Consider the following 25,473-nt stretch of genomic DNA (forward strand, 5'->3'; position numbering starts at 1 on the left):
ATAGACTGCATCAATAGCAATTGTTGCAAGTTGCAACATTGACATATTTCGATATTTCGAAAATTTCTCAATATTTGAGGTAACAAGTCTGTACATTACGCGATTAGTACGATTGACGCGGTAGTTGGGTAATCGACTGTCTCGTAACGTCCATTTGCATTTGTATGCCATTGTATGTGAAATTATATGTTCGTAAACACGTGGACACGTGGAAGACTAAGTAAGCAATAAAACAACAGTATTTCTGTACTAATAATTCTATTTTCAATTTATTGTTTATTGGTTTTCGAAATAAGATTGTCTTCTTTTTATTATTAATAATCATAGTTAATTAAGAATTAATAATTGCAAGAGAAACTTTTTCTAATGTCTACTTAAATTATTACTGACTTAGTTATCGGAACGAGTAGTAATAATTGTTACTCTCGGTTCTATTAGTTTTATTTATTTACAAATTAAAAATAATTAATAAAAATACTTTTGTTTTGTACTTTGTTTACGTCACTATTTGCAAAGGTATATTGTTTCAATCGTTTACAAAATGTTACCTTATAACTATTCCAAAATCCTCCTAATTTCATTTCCTTATTTGGTACAAAAGTAATTTACATTTAATATTATTTCACGACTCCATATCGTAAAAATCTTAGTTTGTAGTGAGGCAAGTAGTGACGTAAGATATCGTACATCATTCAATATCCCAATTTTTAACAAAATAATCCTCAAATTCGCAATAATAATGTAATATTTGGTGTTTTACAATGGAATACAGATAACATTGCACAATTAACAACAATAAAGTAATAAAAGTAAGTAGTTTTAAAACAATAAATAACTTAATATAAATAGAGCTTAGACTAGATCGGTATACAAAGAAATACGTGTTCTTTCATTGTCAGTGGTAGGTATCATAAATTCCTAGCAGTTATTTCATATAATTACCGAGGTCAAAATTGCACGTTTCATTATTACTTAAGTCTTTTTATTAAAACTATATTTACAAAATATCTTTTAAAAATATTATTTATAATTCGCAAAATGATTATGTTTTTTTTTCGGGTTTTCTATTACTTACTTAAGCTGCGGTGCAATACACCATTTTGGATCCATGCAGTTATCAAACACAATTTGTAACAAATGAGTTTTTATTCAATTTCGATTATCGTCAATACTTTGGCCGCGTTTTTGACTAGAATTCATTGACGTTTCACATTAAAATTTTGGCATCGGGCGACTCTTGTTACATCGACTCCTAATTTATCTACGTAGTTGATGACAAAGGTGAGGAGTACCGCAATCGTTGTGTCGTGGTGCATGAATCCAATCGCGTTGTGCTAATTCCTTCCGTTTAGTTACTATATGTATTAAACTAACTCCTACAGGTTAATCAAAAGGTGACCTATTTACAAATGAATTGTTAACACTATTTTGGCTAAAATTCACTAAAAATCTCTTAAACTACAAATTGTGCCATCTCGTGAACATGTTCATAATAATACAAAATGAACAAATGAACAGAACTTTAAAACATATCATAATATAATACAAAATCCTACCAAATATTATCTACAACTTAGGCTTGAAAATATAATTTCTTACAATTATTTTGTACAGTGTCAATATAATGAGAACAAAACGCCTAACAAATTTATCATTAAACATTTAAACATTAGACTGCGCGCAGAGCGGCGACAGGAACGCCTGCGAGACCTCGATCACTTGTAAACAATGAGCAAAGTCAGGGAAATGAATACGTAACACTACATTTAAAAGGATGGCCACATCTCGCAAGCGACCGTCCGGCCGAGCGCAGCGTGGTGCGACTCCTGCGACTCGCAGCAATGAAGTTACTAATATTAAAACACAGAATATTGATTATTTGCAAGGCACATTCTCTTAAAAATCCTGAATTTGTTTTTTTATCCAAGTACATATTCGATGCTCCGAAAACATTGAAAAGACGGCGCGCGTGAACTGAACGGTTGAAGCGTCATCTACTCACTGTAATGATATGTATATAATTGATTATTATATACCCTGTGTCTCGAAAACTATATAAGAATCCGTGGAAAGTGAATAGACAAACACAAAAATGGTATAATATCTACACTAAAAACTAGGTTGCTTGACTCAAAGAGAGTTTAAGAATGAGATCGGAATGAGATCCTTATAGCTGTGTGAGGGTTTGTCGGGGCGTGCCGGGGCGGGGCGCGCCGGAGCGGCGGTGCTCAGTAGCCGTACCCGGGGCCCGGGTATAGCAGAGCCGCGCCGCCGCCCGCCGGTCAGTGCTGCGCCGCAAACTTCATCCGCTTCTGTTTCTGTCGCTGGTTACAAAACCACACTCTTACTACGTTCTTCTTGAGGTCCAGTTTCTCCGCAATAGCTGTTATCTTCTCCCCGGAGGGCCGCGGCTGCACCGCGAAATAAGCTTCCAGACTTCTCTTCTCCGGTGCTGCGATAGAAGTTCTCTTACGTTTCTTTTCTCCAGCTGGCAGCACGCTCGGCGCGTCGGGGTCCCGTCTTTTGTTCTTGGCTTGCGCTTCTGCCTCCTCGAGCCACGCTTGTAGGATTGGTTTCAAGGCTATCATGTTGTTGTGACTTAGTGTAAGGCTCTCGAAACGGCAGATGGTGCTCTGTGATAGAGCTCCCACGCCAGGAAGTTTAAGATTCGCAAGTGCTTTACCGACGTCTGCTTGTGTAACACCTAGTTTAATTCTTCGTTGTTTAAATCTTTCGGCGAAAGCCTCGAGTTCGCGAGGATCTGTATCGGTGTCAGGATGGAGTGCTGCTGCCGGGTGGCCGAGGTGCGCAGGTGGTGCGTGCGCCAGCCCTCCGGCGTGGTGGTGGTGGTTCATGACATGGTTCATCGCTCCGTAGCCGTGAAGCTGGTGGTGAGGTGGTGCAGCTTCTCCCATTGGCGCTAAGGTGGTCATCGATGAAGAGGTGAGTGGGTCGAGCATGTCTAGCCCCTCCATGCCATGATGGCCCATCTGTGGACAGAAGCACTTGTGAGTTCCCTGTCAATATTTTAATGATTAAGAGGATTATGAGGGGCGTCGTCACCATTATACTCGTCCGCCGTATTAACTTGTGCATTCATGTTAAATCGTACGTTTTATTGTAAATAGAGGAGGGTGCTCGACGCAACAATGGTACTCGGGACGATATGGAAACATAAACAATCATTGTGCAGATTTGCACTCATTCTTTATGAGAGCAAACACTTGTTTTTTATAGATGGGGGCGAGTGTTGTGACGTTGATTGGGAGTGAGTGTTCAGCCAATATGCTTAAGTTGTTGACCGGCATTGTTGCCGAAATGAATGTTTGTCGTGTAGCCGTCGCATATGCGCTCGCTATAAATATTTCGATGCATCCCCTGTTGGATAGGACGCTTTGATTTTTTTTGTGATGAAACTTCTTTTGTTAGGCGCCTAATCAAATGCTATTCATTGCCCGTTGTTGCTAAAGATTTATTATTAATGCACGATCCTGAATAAAACTACAAAATAATAGTTTTTTTTTGTAATAAAAATTACCATTACTACCTACGAGTACAATAGTAAAACATTAAGATTAGGTACTGTATCATGAGTAAATTCATCTTTTAAATACCATAATTATAATCTTAAAGGTTATAAGAAGAGGCGAGTACGGGGCGTTGCAATACCCAAAAATGACAAATACATATAACCGTTTGAACACACCATGTCTCATAGAATCGACACCTAACATAAAAGCGCCTATTTTTACAAAACCAACCCTTTCGCATAATCTCCCTCTATCAAAGAACACCTCTGAATTCGGTTTCCTTAATCAATAATCCCCTACACGTGTATGTTTTGCAGCGTACGTAGGTACTTGAGGAAAAAAGTGCACTATCTATTTCCAAGTGTAGGAGTTCATGTCTGCGTGGATCCCGGGGGTACAGTAACTCACAATTAGTGCTCCTCACGTTATTGCAACGGTCTTGCACGATATTTATGTGTGTGTATATTTCTACGGTATTCACTTTGGCTTTGGTGTTGTATAGTTTATTTATACGCCTCGTTATGGATTTTTTTTTGTTTTGACTATATTTATTTAGTAATGTTAGCATTAAAATGTGCATTGTCATCTCGTATAGCCGTATTTTTGACTAAATCCTCAACTAATTACTTAATTCGAAGAAACAAATAAATAACAGAAACGCCTAGCCCAAATCATAAAACAAACCTGTAAAACAAAAAAATCCATCGGCCATAAAATAATTCCTATGCTAATTTTACGTTGTAGTATAAAACCACACAAGAAAATTATATTTTCACTCATTCCTTTTTTTTTGTTTCTTTGCAAATAGTTTACAATGTAGGCTCTTTTACACGTCAATCTCTCAAATAGATGAGGCCGGCATTAAATTTAAAAATGTTAGTTTGAGGTCAAAAACCCCACAGGAGAATACCATATTATGTCATGACACCATGGAAATAACTAAAGTATACTAGTCGCGCTGTATTTACATCGGTTAAATTTCTAATGTTTTTAACGGCATAATATTTTTTTTTTTTAAAAACGTTGCCCCACATTAGGATTTTCTCCCGTGTCGTGGGTGCGTTTACAAACATACAAGTTCACATACACATGACAACCAGACCCGAAACAACAATTTGTGGATCACACAAAGAGTTGCTCCGTGCGGGATTCGAACCCGCTACCCGTTGCGCGGCAGCCAGTTGCCCAGCCACCGCACCAACCGTGCAGTCAATAGTGCATATGCTGCTGAACTGAGCCTTTTCGACAACTTATCTATATTATGTGGGGCCCATTGAAGCTTAGCGTCTATATATGGTTATACCTAAAAATACAGTTTAGTCTACAGGGTCTAACTCCTCACCCTTGATTAGCACGCTGGGTTTCACATGTCTAACATTTGGTGTTGTAAATTTAATGAATTTATGTTTTCCTGATCATAAGATGCACTAACCAAAACACAAAGCATTGCCCGACCTTTGTCAAGTGCAGAACTTCTAATCTTTATATATATAATTCTTCTGTAAGTGTTTATGTCACTGAACTTCTCTTAAGCGACTGGACCGATTTTGATGAAATTTTTTGTGTGTGTTCAAGGGGATCTGAGAATGGTTTAGATTCACAATGTCATAACATTTGAAGATAAATCATCAAAATGGTCCAAAATGTTTTAGCTTATTAAAAAAAAGTTTAAAATTTTCAAATTAAAGACATGCAGACAGGACAACGTCTGTCGGGTCCGCTAGTTACTAAGTAGAACCGACCACAAACTTACAACTTAGTTAAAATAGTACCAAAGTTACTAAAGTGCCTTACTTTGCCTCTACTGTGACTTAGACTGAGGACATGGGAAACCTCAGTTAACTTGTAACATGTTGCTGTTACATGCACTAATATTTTAATAACTTTGCCATGTACAATTTATTACAGACAGACTCAATGAAGATGGCAGGTAATTAAGTACAGGTACTACTGCAAACTTATCAAGTCTCAGTTCTTCGCACCCCTTCAATGAAATAATTCTAGAATAGTAATTAAGCTCCAACCACATTAGATTCACAGGTGCAACATATAGCCATAATTCGAGTGTATGTCCCCCTCATATTTGATACACGCATGTAATAGGGGACCCACGTTGTCATTGTGTAGTGATGGGACGCCTCATGAGTTTACTTCATATCGATAGTTTTAAGTTTAGTTGCGAGTGCGAAATTAACTTGGTAAGATTGACAAGTGCATAAAATTACGAATTAGTTGTAATCTGACTACAGAGATCATATTATATCCTTAATAGCTACTTCCGCGCGGTTTCACCCGCTCTGCTTGGCTCCTATTGATCATAGCGTAATGTTTTATAGCCAGCCTTCCTCGATAAATGGACTATCCAACACAAAAAGAATGATTCAAATCGGACCAGTAGTTCCGGAGATTAGCGCGTTCAAACAAACAAACTCTTCAGCTTTATAATATTATAAGTATAGATATATACTAACTTAGAGCAAGGCCTTTTTAACATTCATCTAGTAGGTTCTTACTATAGATCTTTGAAATCTATTTGTATTGTGGGAAAGTGATATGTGTATTTTGTTACTATTTTATAAAATAGTAGCAAATACATGTCATACGAATTATTTTTTCAAATAGGTCTGGTTATGAGGACATCGAAAGGTCAGTACAATATTCGTGACCGGGCGCGCATGTCATGTATCAAAAAATCCATGAATTTGAAAGAAACGGGACTGTATAAAAAATGCGGCGGGTAATTGTACGGTGTACCGCCGTAGGTATAATGGTTGTGACATGTCTAACTAAATCTGAATTGGCTGATGGTTTATAGAATAACTAGTAGAGTAACTACCGAAGGCGCAAGGTTCGCTTTATAAATTGAGCAAAATATATTTTAAAGTTTACAAAATTCAGAAAGATGATTTAGTTTCAGTTATGATTTAGTTTCATCGTCCTAATATTACATAGGACAAATAACATTATACATGACAAGAATGCCTGAATGCGCGTGAAATCTTAAAGGTTATAGGAAGGAAAAGGTGGACAGATAGTCCACCTTTTCAAAATTGTAACAGAAATGATGACGACCTGAATCTACATTACAAGTTTTTAACATAAATTAACAATTTCCAATTTCTCACTACATAACCTTTTTAATTGTGCCAATACTTACTATTCCTAGTCTTGACTGTCTTTGACCTAATAGATCAGTGGAGCATCGTGCTAACTTTATACATGTTACAACAATCTCAATTCACGGAATTAGAACATTTTAATTTAAGTGGCGACATTGAGTTAGTCGGTCGTTCTAGAATAGATGACAAATTGGTTAACCCCTAATTAGGTATTCTAGGAATACAGAAGAGACTTCTAATTTTCGACTAGACCTAGATTTTCTCTAATACTTTCGAGTCTAACTTTAAAAAACTGACTTGTTAGGTATGTTTTTTTAATCCTTTTTAGTTACGGAAGGTGAAGTCGGCACATGTGTTCTAGCCCAGAAAATTGTAATGTAACTCATGTGACGACATCGAACTGAGATACTCTGATAAAGACTTCAGTTACTAATTATAAAACTTGAATTATCGACTAACTAAAAACTTATAGGTTTAGTTTATCGATAGTTTGCTCCTCACTACACAATCCAATTGCAAGTGGATATTAAATAAATTATATTCCTTTAATAGTGATTTGTGTCGGTACATTATGATTGGGACAAGTGGCCAAATTTGTTCGACGGTGTGGCCACGAAACCGTCTTCTTGGAACAAGCGGGGTGACTTTTAATCTGAATATTGATATAGATATAATGTCAAAATGTATTGTAGCTGTTATTTCAATTTATGTCGGTTTTTAATGACTTGTGAATTGGAAACACATGCATAACATAATATAATTGGTGGGTAGGTAGGCTTCTTTTATTTTTTTTCTTTATTTTAGTTTTAAGTTAGTTTTTATTCCTTTTTAGGTATTTTTAAGTTGTAAATAATATGTGTAATTAATTGTTTAAAAATTAAACTATTATATATTTTGTAGGAAAATATTAACTACGTGATACAAAAAAAAAAGCTGTAATAAAATGTAATTTCTTCAACAGAAGTGTTTTCTTATAATGTAATCAATATCTCTTACTTTGTAGCCACACCGGCCCTATTTCCCACCCCATCGCTTGATAGACAGCCGTACAACAAACTTCACACACTCTTATTACTACGCAATAAAGTTGAATATCCCTTGGCAACCGTCAAAAGACTCTTAACCTTTATTTTTATGACAGTAAGATTCAATGTTGGTCGGCAATATTTTGAGATTGGATACGATTACTATTGAATTGTATTTTGACTGTTTCGCCGGGTTTACTGGTGGCGTTATTATAGTCCCTTCTATGCTATCTATCTATGCTATATGCCTTCCGGAAATGGGTAGGCAGTGGTCTAAGGGAAGCTATTTGTAATGCACCCATGTCTGAGTAGGTAGGTACTGATAAAGTTCATTGAATTGCATATTGGGAAAATTCTAAGAGAGATCAATGAAATGAAATTGGTTTGTAAATGATAATATTATCATAATATTCATTTACTCTAAGGGCTACTGTCCACATTGGGTCATTTGAAAAATTCGTCACAAACAATAGGACTGACAGGCGGACGGACGGACTTAACATTGCTGCTTAGCTTTAGACAGTTTTGTTTCTAAGCAAGATGCAAGCATTTTCATTTGTAGTCGCCTGTAGTGTATGAAGGATGCATGCATTCGTCAAATGCCGCGACGCGGACAATTACCCTTAGTCTTTAAAGGTAGATACATTTATAAAAGAATGTATAGGAGTATAATGAGTATGAGTTTGCTGAGACTGATCTTCACTTCTATCTAGGTGACAGCCATGTAAGCGATATATTGCATTTACATAGTGAAAATTTTTATCGGTTTCCAATTAGACCGAAATAAAATCCCGCTTTCCTCCAATTACTACAAAGAGAGAGAGAGAGAGAGAGAGAGAGAGAGAGAGAAGAGAGAGAGAGAGAGAGAGAGAGAGAGAGAGAGAGAGAGAGAGAGAGAGAACAGTTTATTTGCACCGTTACAAAAATAATAAACAGAAAAAAAGTGTACACGGCGCAAAAAGATGTTGTGGCTTAAAGAATTTTGGATAAAAACCTCATGTACGCACCAAGCACGTATCATAAAGACGCATCGATTTCCCGAAATGATAACTAAAGGAGTGAAAACCTTCCTTTTGCTTTCTTTAGTTATGTTTCAATATTTTAGTATGAAAAAGTTCTTTTCAAACTCGCGTGTCTCAACATAGCGTGATGGTATATCACGCCTTCATCAAAAATGAAATCATAAAGCCGGATTTTTACCGATTCGTAGCTATCTATTACCAGATTGCTTTCAAATATAAAGGAAAGTCAATTTTCTATGATTCTGTAAGTAATATTATTTCGATTGACATGTACGTATCAGCTGTACTTTCTAATGATAGGTTCCTAACACATTACTATTTCGTGCTACGGTCGCTACGTTGCATGTGAAGAAACTTCGTTTGAGATAATGTAACATGCTGTGAAATATTTGATTAGACAAACGTTAAGCTGTCTCTTTGACTAGTCATATTAATAGTCACTCTGTATGATTATGTTTGTGTGTCTGTCTATGAGAATGATTATCTGGTGCGTATGGAACGGCGAAACTGATCACTGACTGGCGCCTACACAATGTCATCGTCATGTCAGTTTTATAGTAAACACAGAAGATGACACGAAATATAGGTACTCTTAAATAATCGCAGAATAGAGTAGAAGAAAAAAATAGATCGTGGTAACATAACATAGTAACAACACTGAATTGATAGTTTTAGGAAGTTTGATGTATGATTAATGTTAAGTATATAGAATAAAGGTCACTCATTGGATCCTTATTAGTTTTATCTATTGTGGTTATAATATTCTCACTGAATTTAAGCTCAAAAACCAACCATTATATATAAACAAATAAAAAACACATTAAATATATTTAAATGTGTTTCATTTCTATAGAAATGAAATTTAATCTATACTTATAATAAATCTGTAGAGAGGTCAATTCTGTACATGAAATATATTTCCAAAATAACTATCAGTGGGTGATTAGTAATCGATACTGACGCCAAAAATGCAATCAGAAAAATTTTTGTCTGTCTGTCTGTCTGTCTGTCTGTCTGTCTGTATGTTCTTTATAGAAACAAAAACTACTCGACAGATTTCAACGAAACTTGGTACAATTGTTCTTCATACTCCTGGGCAGGTTATAGTACACTTTTCATCACGCTACGATCAATAGGAGCAGAGCAGTGAAGGGAAATGTTGGGAAAACCGGAGAACTTACTCCATTTTTGAAGCTTCCGTCGCGTGTGCAGCCTTAATGGTTAAAGCTACACAGAAATCGTGTATGACGGAAATGTTCTCCTTAAAATTGTTTAAAAAATATTCCACGACAGCAAATTTATGGTTGACTCACAATAACACGTATAACTCCCGATAGCTTAGTAGTTCGAAGCTTTCTGATTATATTTGTCTACCTATTCTTACGTTTATGACACTCATTCATCCCTAATTAAAAATGTTAACATTATTAACTAATTAATAAAAAAATCATAGAAATCGGTGCAGAAACACCAAATATATACATGAATTACGCTTAGTTTCTATTAAGTAGGTAAAAGCGTAGGTACTTTTATTAATTATAGATCGATACTAAACCGGAAATATTAATTAATTTTTTTTTCTTTCTGTCTATCTCTATGTTCAGGCATCACGTGAAAACTAACGGTTCGATTTCAATGAAACTTGGTATAATTATACCTTATTATCCTGGGCATAAAATAAAATACGTTTCATCCTGGAAAAATATGTAGAAAAAAAAATCTTAATTTTTCACTTTTATACTACAGAACGCAAGCTTAACAGCAGTAGAGGGATATCCTTAATTATTATGGGCCTAGCCGTAATTGGCTCCAATAGATATTTATAAGATGTCATTGTTAGAGTTACTCAAAATGGAGAAATAAAACATCCACGCGAAGACCGACATCCACGCGGACGGAGTCGCAGGCGGAAGCTAGTAATATTATAAAGCTGAAGAGTTTGTTTGTTTGATTGTTTGTTTGTTTGAACGCGCTAATCTCCGGAACTACTGGTCCGATTTGAATAATTCTTTTTTTTGTTGGATAGTCCATTTATCGAGGAAGGCTATAGGCTATAAAACATCACGTTATGACCAATAGGAGCCGATCAGAGCGGGTGAAACCGCGCGGAAGTAGCTAGTCACATATAAATACAGAAACAATTTCAATATAGGCCTTGACTTAGTCGCCCACGTCATAGAACATTCAACTTTATAGATACAATATTAATGTATGTTCTTCATAAAAAATTCTTTGCCTTGACGTCGAGCCGTGCAAAGGCAATCAGCAACCTGATTGAATGTCTACATGATGAAACTACGCCTATTTATAGACCGAAAGTGCACTAACCTAAAGTAAAGAAAACAAAACAATTTGCGACATTATATCAAAATTGTAAAATTAAAATTCTAATAAAGGTGTTTAACAGAAAGGAGTAAGTTGAGCTGCTCGTGTCTGTACATAATATTTCTACCTTCAAAGAACTTCTTTCAAACGGGTGATTTTCTTTGTACACACACATTATCCTGTCTAAAATAAACACTTCGTGGAAGTCCATCAACTTCATATTATTATTGTGTAACAGTGGGGTCAATGCGCTGTTCTACATCTTTTGTCTCTTTCACGCAAATATGAGGTATATTTAGTTAAAATTATTATTTAGAATGACCTGTGTGACCTTTATGCTAATTGTGAGTTTTGTCTAACAATATAATGGAAATGGTAATTAAAACAATAATACGTCTATTGTGTAGTTCATAACAGTAACAAAATAAATCATCACAATCGAGAATCAATCAAAGTTTACCTACTGATAACATACCCACTAGTCTATTTTAAAGTATTCTACGAAGCATCGGACTTCTATTACTATCGTTGAAAATAATATACAATAAAAGCTTTTTAGCTTCATCCCTCAAATAATTACAAAGTTAGACAACACTGACAAGAACCTCCAAATCCCAAATAGTTTTAACCATTGTTCGACAGTTGCACTTGCAACCACGTGACTCATTGAAGGCAAACAATACTAGCTCAATAGTTTGCCGTGAAAAAGAAGTATTTTTCCGTGACCTACACTTGAGTAGTAATGTATTTATAAGTGCTATCGACCTTGAGTCCTAGGTCTGTTTACTATACCATTATAAACCGTTAACTTGTACACAAACTAATAGTTATAGTACTTATAGGTAACATATCAAATATATCAAACGGCTTAAGAAATTGTTTGCATGTTTATTAAGGTGTAATAGCTCAATGAAACTGAGTTTGATAAATGACTATTAGAGGGTGTATGTATTAACCTTGAAAGAGGTGAGGGCGGAAATCAAATTAGGTGCTACCGCTAGTACTTCAGGCAAAAAAATATTCTCTTCACACAACCAATTTCGTCTAGTAAAGAAAAGCTAGAAAGCGCGAGAAGCGATGTACTGTAAAATTGACCTGACGACCATGACCGCTCTAGAAGAAGATTCTGGTATACTTCTGGAAAAAGCCAACCATTTTACTGATAAAGTTTTGAAATGATTGCGCTTTAAAACCAAATATATGACCGGTATCAGGGGCGTTTTTAACTTCAAGTTAGGTTTCGTCAACAGTAACAATAGTTTTAAAATGTGCTTTTCGTAAATTATTTATTAGCTTTCGCCATTGTAGAAATTTAATTACTCTCGAGTAGTTCCCGATTTCTAGGAATACCGGGGTAAAAAAGATCTTAAGTATATTAATTTCACATGGAAAAAAAACCAATCAGTTAGTTCCAGATACAGATTTTAATTAGTGTTGATTTTAGACGTCTGTACTTGCACTGTCTTGTGAATTTGATTGCAGGTATTTGTGTATTTATCCGTAGTGCATAATAATTATGTACGTGCAAACAGTACCGTCGTGCCAAATAAACAGCCAACATCTTGCGTTTGTGAACCCCTAACTGCCTTTGTTTGCATATATGTATGTTACACCGTGCTATGCGCAAGGCTAGACACCTAAATTTGTATTAGCTCGATTCCCCAAATTCTCTATTGATCTTGCACTATGTTTGTATAGACGAAAAGCCTAGTAAAACTATTCTAACAATAGCCTACAAAGAGCCTGTAGCCAAATGCCATTTTTTTTAAATTTATATTCATTTGTTCTCCATGCACTCTTGGTCCGTGCTCTTGTCATACATTTTTTTTTATAATAAATCTCATCTATTTGTTATCTACGTTGCACACTTCATTGTGTATGGGAAGTTATGTTTTAATTGCCGATTTCCGCATACACATTACCTCCTGTTATATAAATTTACTAGCGGATCCGACAGACGTTGTCCTGTCTACACGTCTTTAATTTGAAAATTTTAAACTTTTTTTAATAAGCTAAAACATTCTGGACCATTTTGATAAAAATTATTGTTATGACAATATCTAACGTATATTTATCTAAATAAAATATTCAATGACAAAATCTGTATCGATGAAAAATCTTGTATTGACACAGATTTCAAAATTTCGAATATTACATTTTATGCTTTTTTACTTTATTCCTATATTTTTTTATTCATTTATATTCAATTATTTAAATTTTATTTGCATACTATTTGATTTTCCCTTAAATCTCGAAACAGTCATAAATTAATAACGCCCATAGTAGGACAAATAAATTTGTAGGTTAGGTTAGTTATTAACTAACGCACGTATAAAGGAGATGGCTAAATGACTGACCCAGGCATAATTAACACGAATACGAATTTCACGCTAACCCGTATCATTTAAATATTCACTTATGAATTATTTTGTGTTTAACCAATTCTTATAACTTCGTGAACGAAAATTAACAAAAAATAAGTTTCATAATTGGTTTTTTGCTTTGTTTTGGTTTGCCATGACAACACGGAAGTACTGCTAGCTAGGAAGGGACATCACTTTTCCCGAATAATTAAACTATCATTGATTTTTAATAACACAATGTATAAGTGTATTACTAACATTTCGACCGACACAAAATATATAATTTCTATATATTTTGAGCCTGTCGATGTCAAACAAAACTTTCTTTTCTATCAACCTTTTCGATTATTTTATCGATTTTTTAAATTTTTATATCTGATTTCATTTATACACTATGAAAAAAAAACAAACGTCAAACTAATGACCAATGTGTCACGTCAGACGTTGTTTGAACGAACGGTCTGCTGTTTACTTCGATCTTTGTTGTACTTTTTTTGGATTTTGGATTTTCATTGACCCTCGCTCATTTACTGGACTTTGTTTGCTCGCCTACCTACTGACTCCTCGCTCCTCGACATGAACTTGAATTGCAACATGTGGTACATAAACTGCCTAGTCATACTTTGAAGTTTTTGTAACGTTGTAGGAGTTACGCGATTTTATTTTCAGGATTGTGCAAATATGACAAGTTTCTGGACTTTCTTAATTTTATTACAAAATACGATTTTTTAGTTATGCAGCATTATTTATTGCTGGGTACCATATTTAGTCGTGCGGGATCAGTCTCCATACCTCCATTTAGCCATGTCCTTTGATAAAAAAAATATAAGAAATATACTCAATTCGATTCTGCACTAAATTCGCAAAATATAGAGTTTTTAGGCACACTTCAAAACTCTTCTCAAAACACTCAGTACCTTTTAATTTAATATTTGATCCAGAACATGGTCTACAATAAAACAATGATAACAAAACATTTTTTTAATTTGATCGCAGCGCTAACTGTCGGTACAGACTAAAATTAAAATTGAATATAATTTAATATTTGACACTGCGATGGTAGCGCCGTCAGTCGGATCCAATGTAAAACATTCCGAAATCAACAACTACTAATAATTAAAAATAAATAAAAAAAACCTTGTCCAGCGGACAACATTGTGAAACCATTCTCAGATCCCAATTGAACACACACAAAAAATTTCATCAAAATCGGTCCAGTCGTTTAAGAGAAGATATTTTGGTCTAAGGACCATTACTCGCCCAAAAGGGTCCCCACAACTGCCGCGTCTCTGTGTTTGATGGCCATTTTCAGGTTGTAGTCCATAATCCTATGGTCGCTCTCATCAGCCGCCCTCCTGATCAATTTGCTTATCGCGTCATCACAGTTGTCCGTGTAGTAGATGCAACTATGTGTGTGACGCGATATTGCAACTACCGTACTGTATGTGGTACGCTATAATGGATTTTCTGCCTCTTTGTTGCTGTGTTCGCAACAACCACCTTCGCGGACGAAACCCCCTGAGCCTCGTGTATAGTGAGGATGCGTGATCCCTCGCCCGACCCGTATCCCTGGTTCTTAGGGATTCCTTTCTCCCTAGGTATGTACCAGGTATAAAATGGCGGGGAGTGATTTCAGGATCATCGCTCCCGAGAATCTTTTTGTCTCAAGGGATCACACGACCGACCTGGACGAGTATATGCCACTGTAAACTGTGTTGAGAGCATACGCCACGTCCATTTTATTCCTGTGGGTACACAGTAACTCCTGACTTATGGGTGTGATATGTATTGGCTTAAGCTGTAAAATTATGCATGTCTTTGTAATAAATAAATAAAGAAATAAATGTGTAGGTCTGCCGCTTTCCCTTTCTCATGAGCCACAACTGCAGCGTCTACGCCAATGCCATTTAGCACATGTCAACTTGTAGAGTAGAAAACTAAATACGGTTGTTTCCTACTAGTCAAATTCAATATATTTATTGAAATGTGAAAAATGGTAATTTTATATGAATTTTGTAGGAGATTGCAACTTATGACGTCATAAAATTATTGCGTCAAACAGCATATTTGTTTCTCAAAAAATTGCTAGAAAAATTAAAAATAGAGTATATCGTCATATTAATGGATGAAAGTACGATTATTTTGGGACATTATATTGTACCTATTGAAAAGTCAAATAAATTAATTTTTTACCTGTAGGTACTGTAGTTACAGTATATTGACGTAACGTAATAGGGGTATTGACGTAAATTTTGACACTTGTCAGTGTCATCCACATACATAGAGATTTTTATTCTCTCTGTAAAAATGAGATTGACATACTAGAGACAATTGATTGACATACTAGAGTATGTATACTAGGGTATGATTGACATACTAGAGTATGTCAATCAATTGAAAAATAAATAAAAATTATTACGTCACTGTACATTACTTACACGTAGATTTTTTTTACGCAAAACGATGCTAGAGTTTACTGTTTTATGCGACGAGTCAGGAGTTCCATTTAATACCGGTATAAAATGGTGATGTGAACAAAAGTTGATCGTTTTATTTGGTAATTGAGAGTTCAGAATGATCCACCCGCTTTGATTGCGCAACCATTTTCTAATAGTCCTCTTCCTCGGAAACATGGGGTAATTAAATAACTTCTTTCTCTGTTATTGCAGATGTGCTTTACATACGGGGATCGGAAAGTGGACAGTGATTGTCACACTCTGTCCACCCTTACGTGTTGCGTTAAGTTATATTTATAGATCCACCAACTTATCTGTAAACTGAGTGGTAGCGACACAGTCCTTTTAGTGTTGCAAATTAATAAAAGTTACCAATAATTGGGTTAGTCAGATAAGAAATGAGGTAAACAATTTTATTATTTTAAACATTACCTAACATTTTTCTATAATAATAAAATGCTAATACATATATAAGTAATTACTAAATAGTCTTCAAAAATAAGAAATGTTATGTAAGTCGATACATAGGTACATAGCTAATCTATAATATAGCTTTTTTCTGTGGCATTCAATTATGCAATGTATATAATATATGTAAAATACTAACAAAATGTTTAGCAAAGTTGGCTAATGACAAGTTTCATCACCATGTAGGTCCCCACTGCTGGAGCACGAGCCTTCCTTAACAATGTCAGAAGTAAAAAAAGGAAAAGTTTGTAATTCTTATATTTTTTTAGAATATCACTTTACAATATGTAAGTATTTTTGAAGAATCCACAAATATTTTTTGTTTCGGGTATGTGAACTTGTATGTACATATGTAAACGCACCCGCGAAACAAGAGAAAATCCTAGCGTTTGAAAAAAAAAAATAGCTTCACGTAAGAAGAACGTTGGAAGGCAGTGTAGTGGAGAGAATTTACGTTAAGCCAAACGTACCTATACGGGATAGTCCCGCACATAAAACACAGAGCATCCGTATGTAGTAGACACCGACAACCGAACGACATGGCGGCTGGAGTTCCTATTTTGTCCATTTCACAGACAAGTTGGTGGGTCTGTAGTTCAACTTTCACATAAATAATCTGAAACTGAAATCACAACTTAACTTAACTTTAATGTTGCACTGTCTAGCTGCTGACACTGCTTTATAGATTTATTGAGTTTTATGATTTTAAAATGTATTGTCGTACGGATATTTAAGTATCTGTTTGAGGTATTATCCAAATGATATTATATCCAAACAGTTTTAAACACCCACCACCTTTGATATCAACGGACCCACTAAAGAATTTTACAAACAAAAAAAATAACGATAAAAAACCAACAAACAAATACCTCATCAAACTTATCTTTCAAACACGAAAAAAATAAAATGAAAATAAAAAAAAAACAATTTAACCGTGCGTCCGCTACCCACTGTAGCGTACCCCAAGCAATAAACCCTTCGCATTACACGGTCGATTTTTAAACAAAAGCACAAAAAAAAACTGTCATGGAGGTCCCTTGTGACCGCAGTGACAATTGCGTAGTAAAATACTGAAGCTACCCTTGGCTTGTTTACCCTTTGTACAACTTCTACTTGTTGTTTTAACTCTAACGTTTGGTGCACGAATAGGGTTATCTTCACTCTCATATCTTAGAGGGTGGAGTAACCCCTAGTGTACCAAGAATCTAAGAGTGGATAGGAAACATTTTGTAAAGTCAAGAAGAGTAAGTATTAATGTTATATTTAGCCTCTTATGTCTTCGATCTGTTTCATTGTATGAGCATATTGTTATTTACCACATAAAGATGTGTTGACTAAAGCCATCATTATATGACTAGATGACCCGGCAAACTTTTTACTACCTCAATATTATTTTTTTCTTACCATTTGAACCTTCCCGGTACTTTCAAATAATTTAAGACCAAAAATTTGCCAAAGCGGACAGACAGACTTGACCGACCATTTTTGAGTGTAAGTAAGTCTAACGAACTGCAATTAATTTGTATATATAAGAACAAGATAAATGCACGCACGCACACGCATTTACTAGTACCCATAACATTATATTAAATCAAAGACACACTATGATACAAAATGTATATTTGTATATACTAGTCAAATACGCTACACAGTTGCTTATTATTTGTTTCCTTTTTTAATAGTAGGCTAAAACAACATAAATCGAACTCACCCTACAATTACGACGCCACAATTAGTAACAAATAATTAGACTTACGTGACAGAGACGCAAATAAATGAAAAAATTGTCCCATTCAAGCCAATTTCTTGCAAGGAGAAGTAAACTCGCCATTGTCCAAAGACGAACTGACAGAAGAAGCCCTGTTCCACCTATTATACTATATTTAACACACCATATTAAACTTTTATGATGATACTCAAGGCGAACCACCTCGATACAATATTGCACCTAACTGCATAAGAGTTTAGGTGCAATTTTCCAGCTCAGAAGCCATTAACTTTAAGGTCAGAAGGTATCTAGGGTGCTAGACGTGCCCTAACTCTGTTATACATATTTAATGCGTGTCAGGTTAAACTGCATTTTTCGTAGTTGTTGTGCCCACATAGTAATTGCAGTGAACTTAGTCGAATGACTGTAATCATACCGAATTAGGTTTCTCTATTTTGTTTCATTAGGTTAAATGTAGGAGCGGAAGAACATGTCATGACGACGTAGAATACAGTTTGTCGCGGCTACAGTTCTCGTAAGTGTTACAAGAGTTGACCAGAGTCTAGTCACATCCAGTTTTAAACTTCGATCCAACCTGCTTTCGCCGGCGTGGAGGAGGCCCAGGCCATACTAGATCCTTCCAAAGAGGAGTTTCTACCTCTTCTTACTTTCAGTCAAGTCCTTGCTTGCTGAAGATTGATGCAGTTAAATCATTAATTGCTCGTGGTTGTCTATGGGTTAGGGTGTGCCACTATCTTTTCGCTTGCAAGCGGGTTGGAAATTACAGTTAAATAGATTCAGAATTATCAAAAACTGCTGCTGGCTGGTCTCTACCAAATGCGTTGTCGCTTATGTCAAGCAAATAGACAAATGGTGTATTCTACTCTCACCACACGCCTAACTATTGACAATCTAAGAATAAAAATTATGAAATTCTTAAGCGATGGCGTGACCAAGGAAAATGGGGGGGTCATTTATAAGCTAACTCGTCCCTCAATTTCCAAACATCAGGTTGATCGTAACCCAGCATCACTCTACAAGGTCCCAAGTACCCCAACAACTACATTTACAGATTAGTGACATGAAGGGACCCCAAACTGCTGCCGTTTGGGTACCGTGGGCAATAAAGAACGCATTACGTGGGTTCGAACCCTCCAACACAGGGGTTCAAGAAAAATTGCAAACACATTTGTAGTGTATATTTATCACGTTAACTGTATAAACGCGTTGTTATATTTGTTTTAGTGATATGATTGTTGTCATAAAGTTTATTGAGTATTGAGTATTGAGTATTAAGTTCTAGGAGGAAACTTATTTACTCTAGTGCTGTAAGGTCTGAAGCACGTTCCGTTTCCTTCTAAGCGCCATTATCTTAGATTGTGAATCTAAACCACATTACTAATACTTTTCAAACACGGTCAGGCACGACATATAGACTACTAGCGACCCGCCCCAGCTTCGCATGGGTGCAATGGTGATATATTATACCTGTATTATACATAAAAACCTTCCTCATGAGTTACTCTATCTATTAAAAAAAACCGCATCAAAATCCGTTGCGTAGTTTTAAAGATTTAAGCGTTCATAGGGACATACAACATGACAGAAAAAGCGACTTTGTTTTATACTATGTAGTGAAGAAGCACAAACGTTACAAGAAGAATTGACCGACAAAGAGTTGTGACTTATAAATGGAACAATAAATGATATACCAATGAATTATAAGTAACTGACATTCAACATACCTATATCTAGCTAAAAAGCTAGCTAGCTAAGGCATAGAGGTTCGTTGTCGAGTATACAGAGTACCTACTAAACGAACTTATAATTAAAATGTAAAATGTACATCTATTATAAATTCATATTTAAATAACTCCCAATTGATAGCATTTTACTCAGTACAAATATTTACGATACTGAACATGTTTTCATTCATTTTTCCGTCAGAGCGTAATTCCAAAACTATTTTTCATAGAGCAAGAAACTTTAATAAATAATTTATGAGATCAATATCTTCGTGTACGTTACTCGGATAATCGTACAACCAACGATCTTCTTGAAATAAATAATTTATTTTCTCATTATTTCAATTTACTCTAACTGTAAAACTAGTAACTGGAAATGTTAAACATATTTAAAGTTTTATCAAGTATATTCCTACAAGGATACTTGTGCCAAGGCTTTTAAATTGTTTATTTAGTAAGATAAATAACTAAAACTGGATAAAGAACTCAAGCATTGTAGAAACGGGCATGAAACTTATCTCCTGCCCGTTTCTACAATGCTTGAGTTCAGCACAATATATGTTCTATTTTGGCACTCTGTCGTTTAACGTCAACGCCCCATAAACTCCAGTCTCAAACGGCATTTCAAAAAGCACTTTCTAAGTCAATATTTTCTTATCATTTATCAAAACAAAAACTACTACCTACTTGTCTAAAAATACTATATCAGCGTTTCATTAACCTTAGAACATACCATCAATTGCATTCCATTCCTTCCTTTAATACATCCAAAAGTAGGGAAGGGGACAGGAAAGATTATATTATCTACGCAATCGAGTAATAATGCAAAACTGCTTCAATACACGACAAAGACGAACCCTATTGGTACAAGATATCGTATAAACAATCCCATATGCCATTACAGAGTATAGTGCATAATATTAGTTCATTTTTATAGTACGGGGCCCATATTTCTTACCTCTACGAACCCCTCGGGTCCCAGGAGACGGGACCCAAAGATCTGAAGATTTCCAACACGCATATAGAAATGCACCTGTTATTGTTATTTATGATTCTGCCTTGTTATTTTGTTGGAAATATGGTGGAAATGTTGATTTTTTTTCGTTTACTTTTCTTGTTAAACTCGTAATTGAAATTGGTTGTGATAAGCCATTATATAGCCAAAATCAGCCATGATTTTCGATTTTTTAATTAATATTAAGTGTTGTGTGTGTATTAAGTAGTGTGATGTTGTACTAGATTTTTGAATATCATTCTATCTTTAATTTTTTTTCAAAGATATTATTACTTCAAAGTTCAGCAAAGCTTTGTCTTTGGTCTTTATTTCAAAAACAAAATGTAAAGGATTGATTAATAAGATTCTTACGTAAAATGTATAACTACCAGTAATTATTTAAAAACCTACGTGACATTACTTACTTTACGAAGAAGTAATTTTGAAACCAAAAATCCGGGTGTAGAAAATATGATGCAACACGACCTTACGAATCACCAAAGACTTGGGGTACTTTATGAATCGAAGGAAGGCGCAGAGCGTTGGTATTTGCGAGGAATAACATCGCCTTTACGATATCATCTCAGTTTTATTGATGTTAAACTCAATTCTCCATGATATGTATGGATTTTCGTAGGGCATCGAGTTATGAAGGGGTGTTTTTTGAGAATTATGTACTACGTCTGTTGAAGAAAATAGATACCTACTCGATTTTATAATAGCTAGCTTTATTGTTGCAAATATAAAGTTGAAATTACTTTAAGATCATCGAGTGTCAGGAATAGATGACAATTAGTTCAAATAGCTGTTCTTTTAGTCTGAGGGCTTAATACAAGTTCATTTTACGTTGAACGATATTGAAATGAGACGAGATTGGCCGGCTCTTATTAACCAACGAATCAGAGCACCGAACGCGGCTTTATTTCGAACTAAGTCGTTTTTCACAATTGTTCAAAAAGTTATCTCATAAAAAATATGTTACCTGGTGTGGTCTTGCGTTGTGTGGTGAGGGGCCCCCTACTCCATGATGGTACACCATGTCGTGTTTTAGCTGTGGAAGTGGGGGGCCCGGTTGTGGTCCCGACTGGTGCTTGCTGATGTCCACTGCTGCCAACGCCTCCGCCCTGCTCAGTAGACCATCGTTCAGCCCGCCAAATAGGTCACCCTGGGTAAAAGAGGCAGGTTGTTAAGACCTGGTATTTCATCTAGGACATAAAAGTTATTTATTTAGCCCAGGCTAGACATCCTGGTTTATTAAAGCTGACTTATAAAAGTAGACGGTATTTGCGGTAGATGCATGAACAGTACGGTTTCTACAATAGAGGTTTCTACGATCAAACAAACAAAACAATCAAAAGACTTATGTAATCATGCTTTTCGTTTTATTATACAAGAAAGAAGAATATTTTATCCTTTATTCCAGTGGTTCCTAACCTTTTCAATGCTATGCTGCCCCTGTTGACAACTAAGGGAATTGAATTAACCCTTAAGTAATTTTAAAATAATCCAACCACACAAATTCAACAAAATATCTTTATTAGGTAAGAAATGATAAGTTTAGATAACTTATATATGTATAGTCATTGCACATTTAGGTAAGTTATATTTATATACGTATACATCCTCGACATTTAGGTAAGTTATATTTATATACGTATACATCCTCGACTTTATTTTGAAAATCAACTTTCAATGAGTTATCCACCCGTAGTCCAAGAACAGTCACTTTTGCTGAAACATCTTCATCTTTGAAAATATCCACGCAAGTAGAATATGGTCCTAAAATCCAGGAGTAGGACTCACGACTATTCGTAATTATTTGGAAAATATTGCTTCAGTGAGTCTATTACAGCAGTTAAATGTTCTACCACGGAATTTACAAACGTGATTATGTCTTGTTTAGTATTTACTATTTCCTCACTTAGTTGTATAAACATTGACACATCACCACCTTCGACTCTACGTTGGTAAAGTTCCGATTTACGCAAAAAAACTTGCGATTTTACCCTGCAACGTCAAAATATTTGTTTTATTTATTTCACTGAAAAAATCACCAAGGTACGCCATCTTTGCTACAAATGTTTCGTCTTTAATTTTTGCAAATTATTCTTATTCTTTTTGTGTTCTCTGATTTTCAAAAAACAATCTTATTTCTTCTCGTGGTTCGTAAACTCTACTTAGAAGTTTTCCTCTTGATAACCAACGTACCTCTATATGGTTTTTGCACCAGGGCATTAAATGTAGCACACAATGTAGCAAAATTTTGAATAATCTTGAGATCGTAGCGCTGTCTCGAATGTGATTAACAATTTTTACTATGTCACTTAACATTTGTAGCAAATCTTGTGGAAGCGTCTTTACAGCCAAAGCGTAACGGTGTATCAAGCAATGATAGCCGAAAACTTGAGATGCAACTTGTTTCACGAGTGCTTGAAATCCAGAACGAACGAAACGAACGAACGAATGCCGGCCTCATCTAGCTATTTCAAATATTGACATGTAAAAGTGTTATTTTATAACCTACTTACAGAAATAAATATCATTTATCTGTACAAAGTAGTAGTAGTAGGCCCCCTGGACTGGTTAAAGCTTGTGCCGACAAGCCTACTCTGGTTCTCGGATCAGAAGTTTCGTTTAATTTTCGGCCGTAGGTTTTATTGATTTACTAATAGAATTACTTGAAATAACGTTTTATTTTTAATTTCATATCAAAAGTTATATATTTATTTTCATTTCATTCGTTCATTTTTGTTCACGAAAGTTCGCAATAAATAGAATTGTAGTATACAATCTGCGAAGTTTCGTCCGAAACTTCGTTTTTCGTTGAATTAGAGTAGGCCGCCAGGCCATTTTCCTCAATAAGCTTTTTTAGCGTTTAAATACGTCTTCGCCGCGAGTAATAGTGGGCCAAAAGTTGCAGAACAAATATTCCTCCTTTACATCAATTATCTTTATGTACCGTGTGTTTACACAAGCAGCGTTCCTTTATATTGTCATGAACAATATTAAGGAACGCTGCTTACCTTTAAATTTAAACAATCCAAAGAATACGATTCCTGTGATTCGGTTCTGCGAACAAATAAAACGCGTGTTCTACCTAAGATTGGGTAATTCAAAATGAAACGATCGGCGCCGCACGATGCCGTGCCACAGGCCGTGCCGCTACCCACCCGCCCCGTCGCCGTTTGCCGCGCACATCACACATGCGAGCACACGAGCGAGCACCGTGCTACCGTACTATTATTTTGTTTATTCTGTTACCCCTTAGAATTGCCGTTTTACCCCCCAGCGAGGGTAATTACCCGCAGGTTAGGAAACACTGATCTATTCGGTAATATTTTCAAGCAAATATATAATATATATTTCTAATACGTTTAGGTAAAAAGAAAATACACAATACAACAATATCAGAAGCAATTCTTTTAATTAATTATAAATGTTAAGTTAATGTAAGTAACATTTATTTATTTCATATAGGTACTTATATTCAATGCATAAACGATACTTACCTACTGCCACACTCAGAAACATTTACTGACTACCTAAACTATTCCTTAGTAACGATTTTGTATCAAAAACAATTGCTAAGGACTGGGTTAAGCAACCATTAGATGACTCTGAGTGCGGCGGTTACTGTATAAAATACTGTCATTATTAATTCGATGACATGCAACTAGAAAAGTTATTACTAATGTTATTATAATTACTAATCCATATGCATTATTATAACATTTTGTAAGCATTGCCTAAGTTATATGGTCAAAAGATTTATGTGAAGAATTATTCTAATGCTTTAATAAACACCTACTTAAAAAAAACTAAAACGCAAGCATGCAAGGTAAGAAAATCTAATTGTATATACTACTACTACTACGTAATTTGTAGATCTCAATTGATTATGTCGAAATAGATTTTCTATTCGAGAAACATCTGTTGGTATAAGGTTTTACTTCCTGTGAATACTTAATAAATTCGTCAAATAGAAACACCTTGAAATGAACCCAAATACAAAATAGCTATCTAATAAACCAAATATTAAACATACTAAATACCTCATACTAACAAATGCGTTAAAAAAACAGTCCCTTCATAATTACATTACACGAAAAATTTATTTCGTCACGAGATGACAAAAATTAACATACACACAACGCAGGCTCCTTTACCGGTACTAATTTGGAATGGTACATGTGGAACGTAAATAAATAAAATACAACTACCTTAGGCTGCCGCCGACAGGGAATTTTCCCGGATTATTTTAAATAATTTATGAGAAATTCTGACCCATGAGTTAGTCCCAGACTGGTTATTTTACGCCGCTTTTACACCCGGATCCCGGCTCCGAACCGGACTTGAAATTCAATTGGTCAACGTAATTGATATTTGTTGAATTCATATACCTACGTACGGGATTAAATGCTTCGCTGATTGCAAATGTGTGTTGAAATAGAAGAGGTTTCGGTTAATTGTGTTTATGTGTTGTTTTATTGTGTTAAGGGCTGTTATTTGTTTAATGGTAGACAGTAATTTGGAGACATTATTGTTAGTATTTGCATTATTGTTAGTTTATCTAAACTCTTTGAGCAATCACGTTTGCTACCGGCCAATCAACGAGACAGTTTACCAACGAGCTACTTGAACATTTAAGTAATAGACGTAAGTACCACAAACATAATTGATCATCTACTCCCATAAACCGACACTAAAAATCCCAATCT

General features: G+C 35.3%; 1 protein-coding gene across 2 annotated transcripts in view; it reads right to left on the reverse strand.

The window, feature by feature from the left end:
• Nucleotides 1-241: 241 nt before the first annotated feature.
• LOC118267476 (inhibitory POU protein) overlaps nt 242-25,473 on the reverse strand; it is a 78,295-nt gene continuing 53,063 nt past the window's right edge. For both annotated transcript variants that reach the window (XM_035581503.2, XM_050704097.1), the window contains 2 exons: nt 21,738-21,920; nt 242-2,990 (listed from right to left, as the gene is read on the reverse strand). In XM_035581503.2, the coding sequence (XP_035437396.1) occupies nt 2,283-2,990; nt 21,738-21,920 (891 nt within the window). In that variant the 3' untranslated portion in view covers nt 242-2,282. The remainder of the gene's footprint in view (nt 2,991-21,737; nt 21,921-25,473) is intronic.

Source organism: Spodoptera frugiperda, chromosome 25 (genome assembly GCF_023101765.2).
Source record: "Spodoptera frugiperda isolate SF20-4 chromosome 25, AGI-APGP_CSIRO_Sfru_2.0, whole genome shotgun sequence".
Taxonomy (NCBI): domain Eukaryota; kingdom Metazoa; phylum Arthropoda; class Insecta; order Lepidoptera; family Noctuidae; genus Spodoptera; species Spodoptera frugiperda.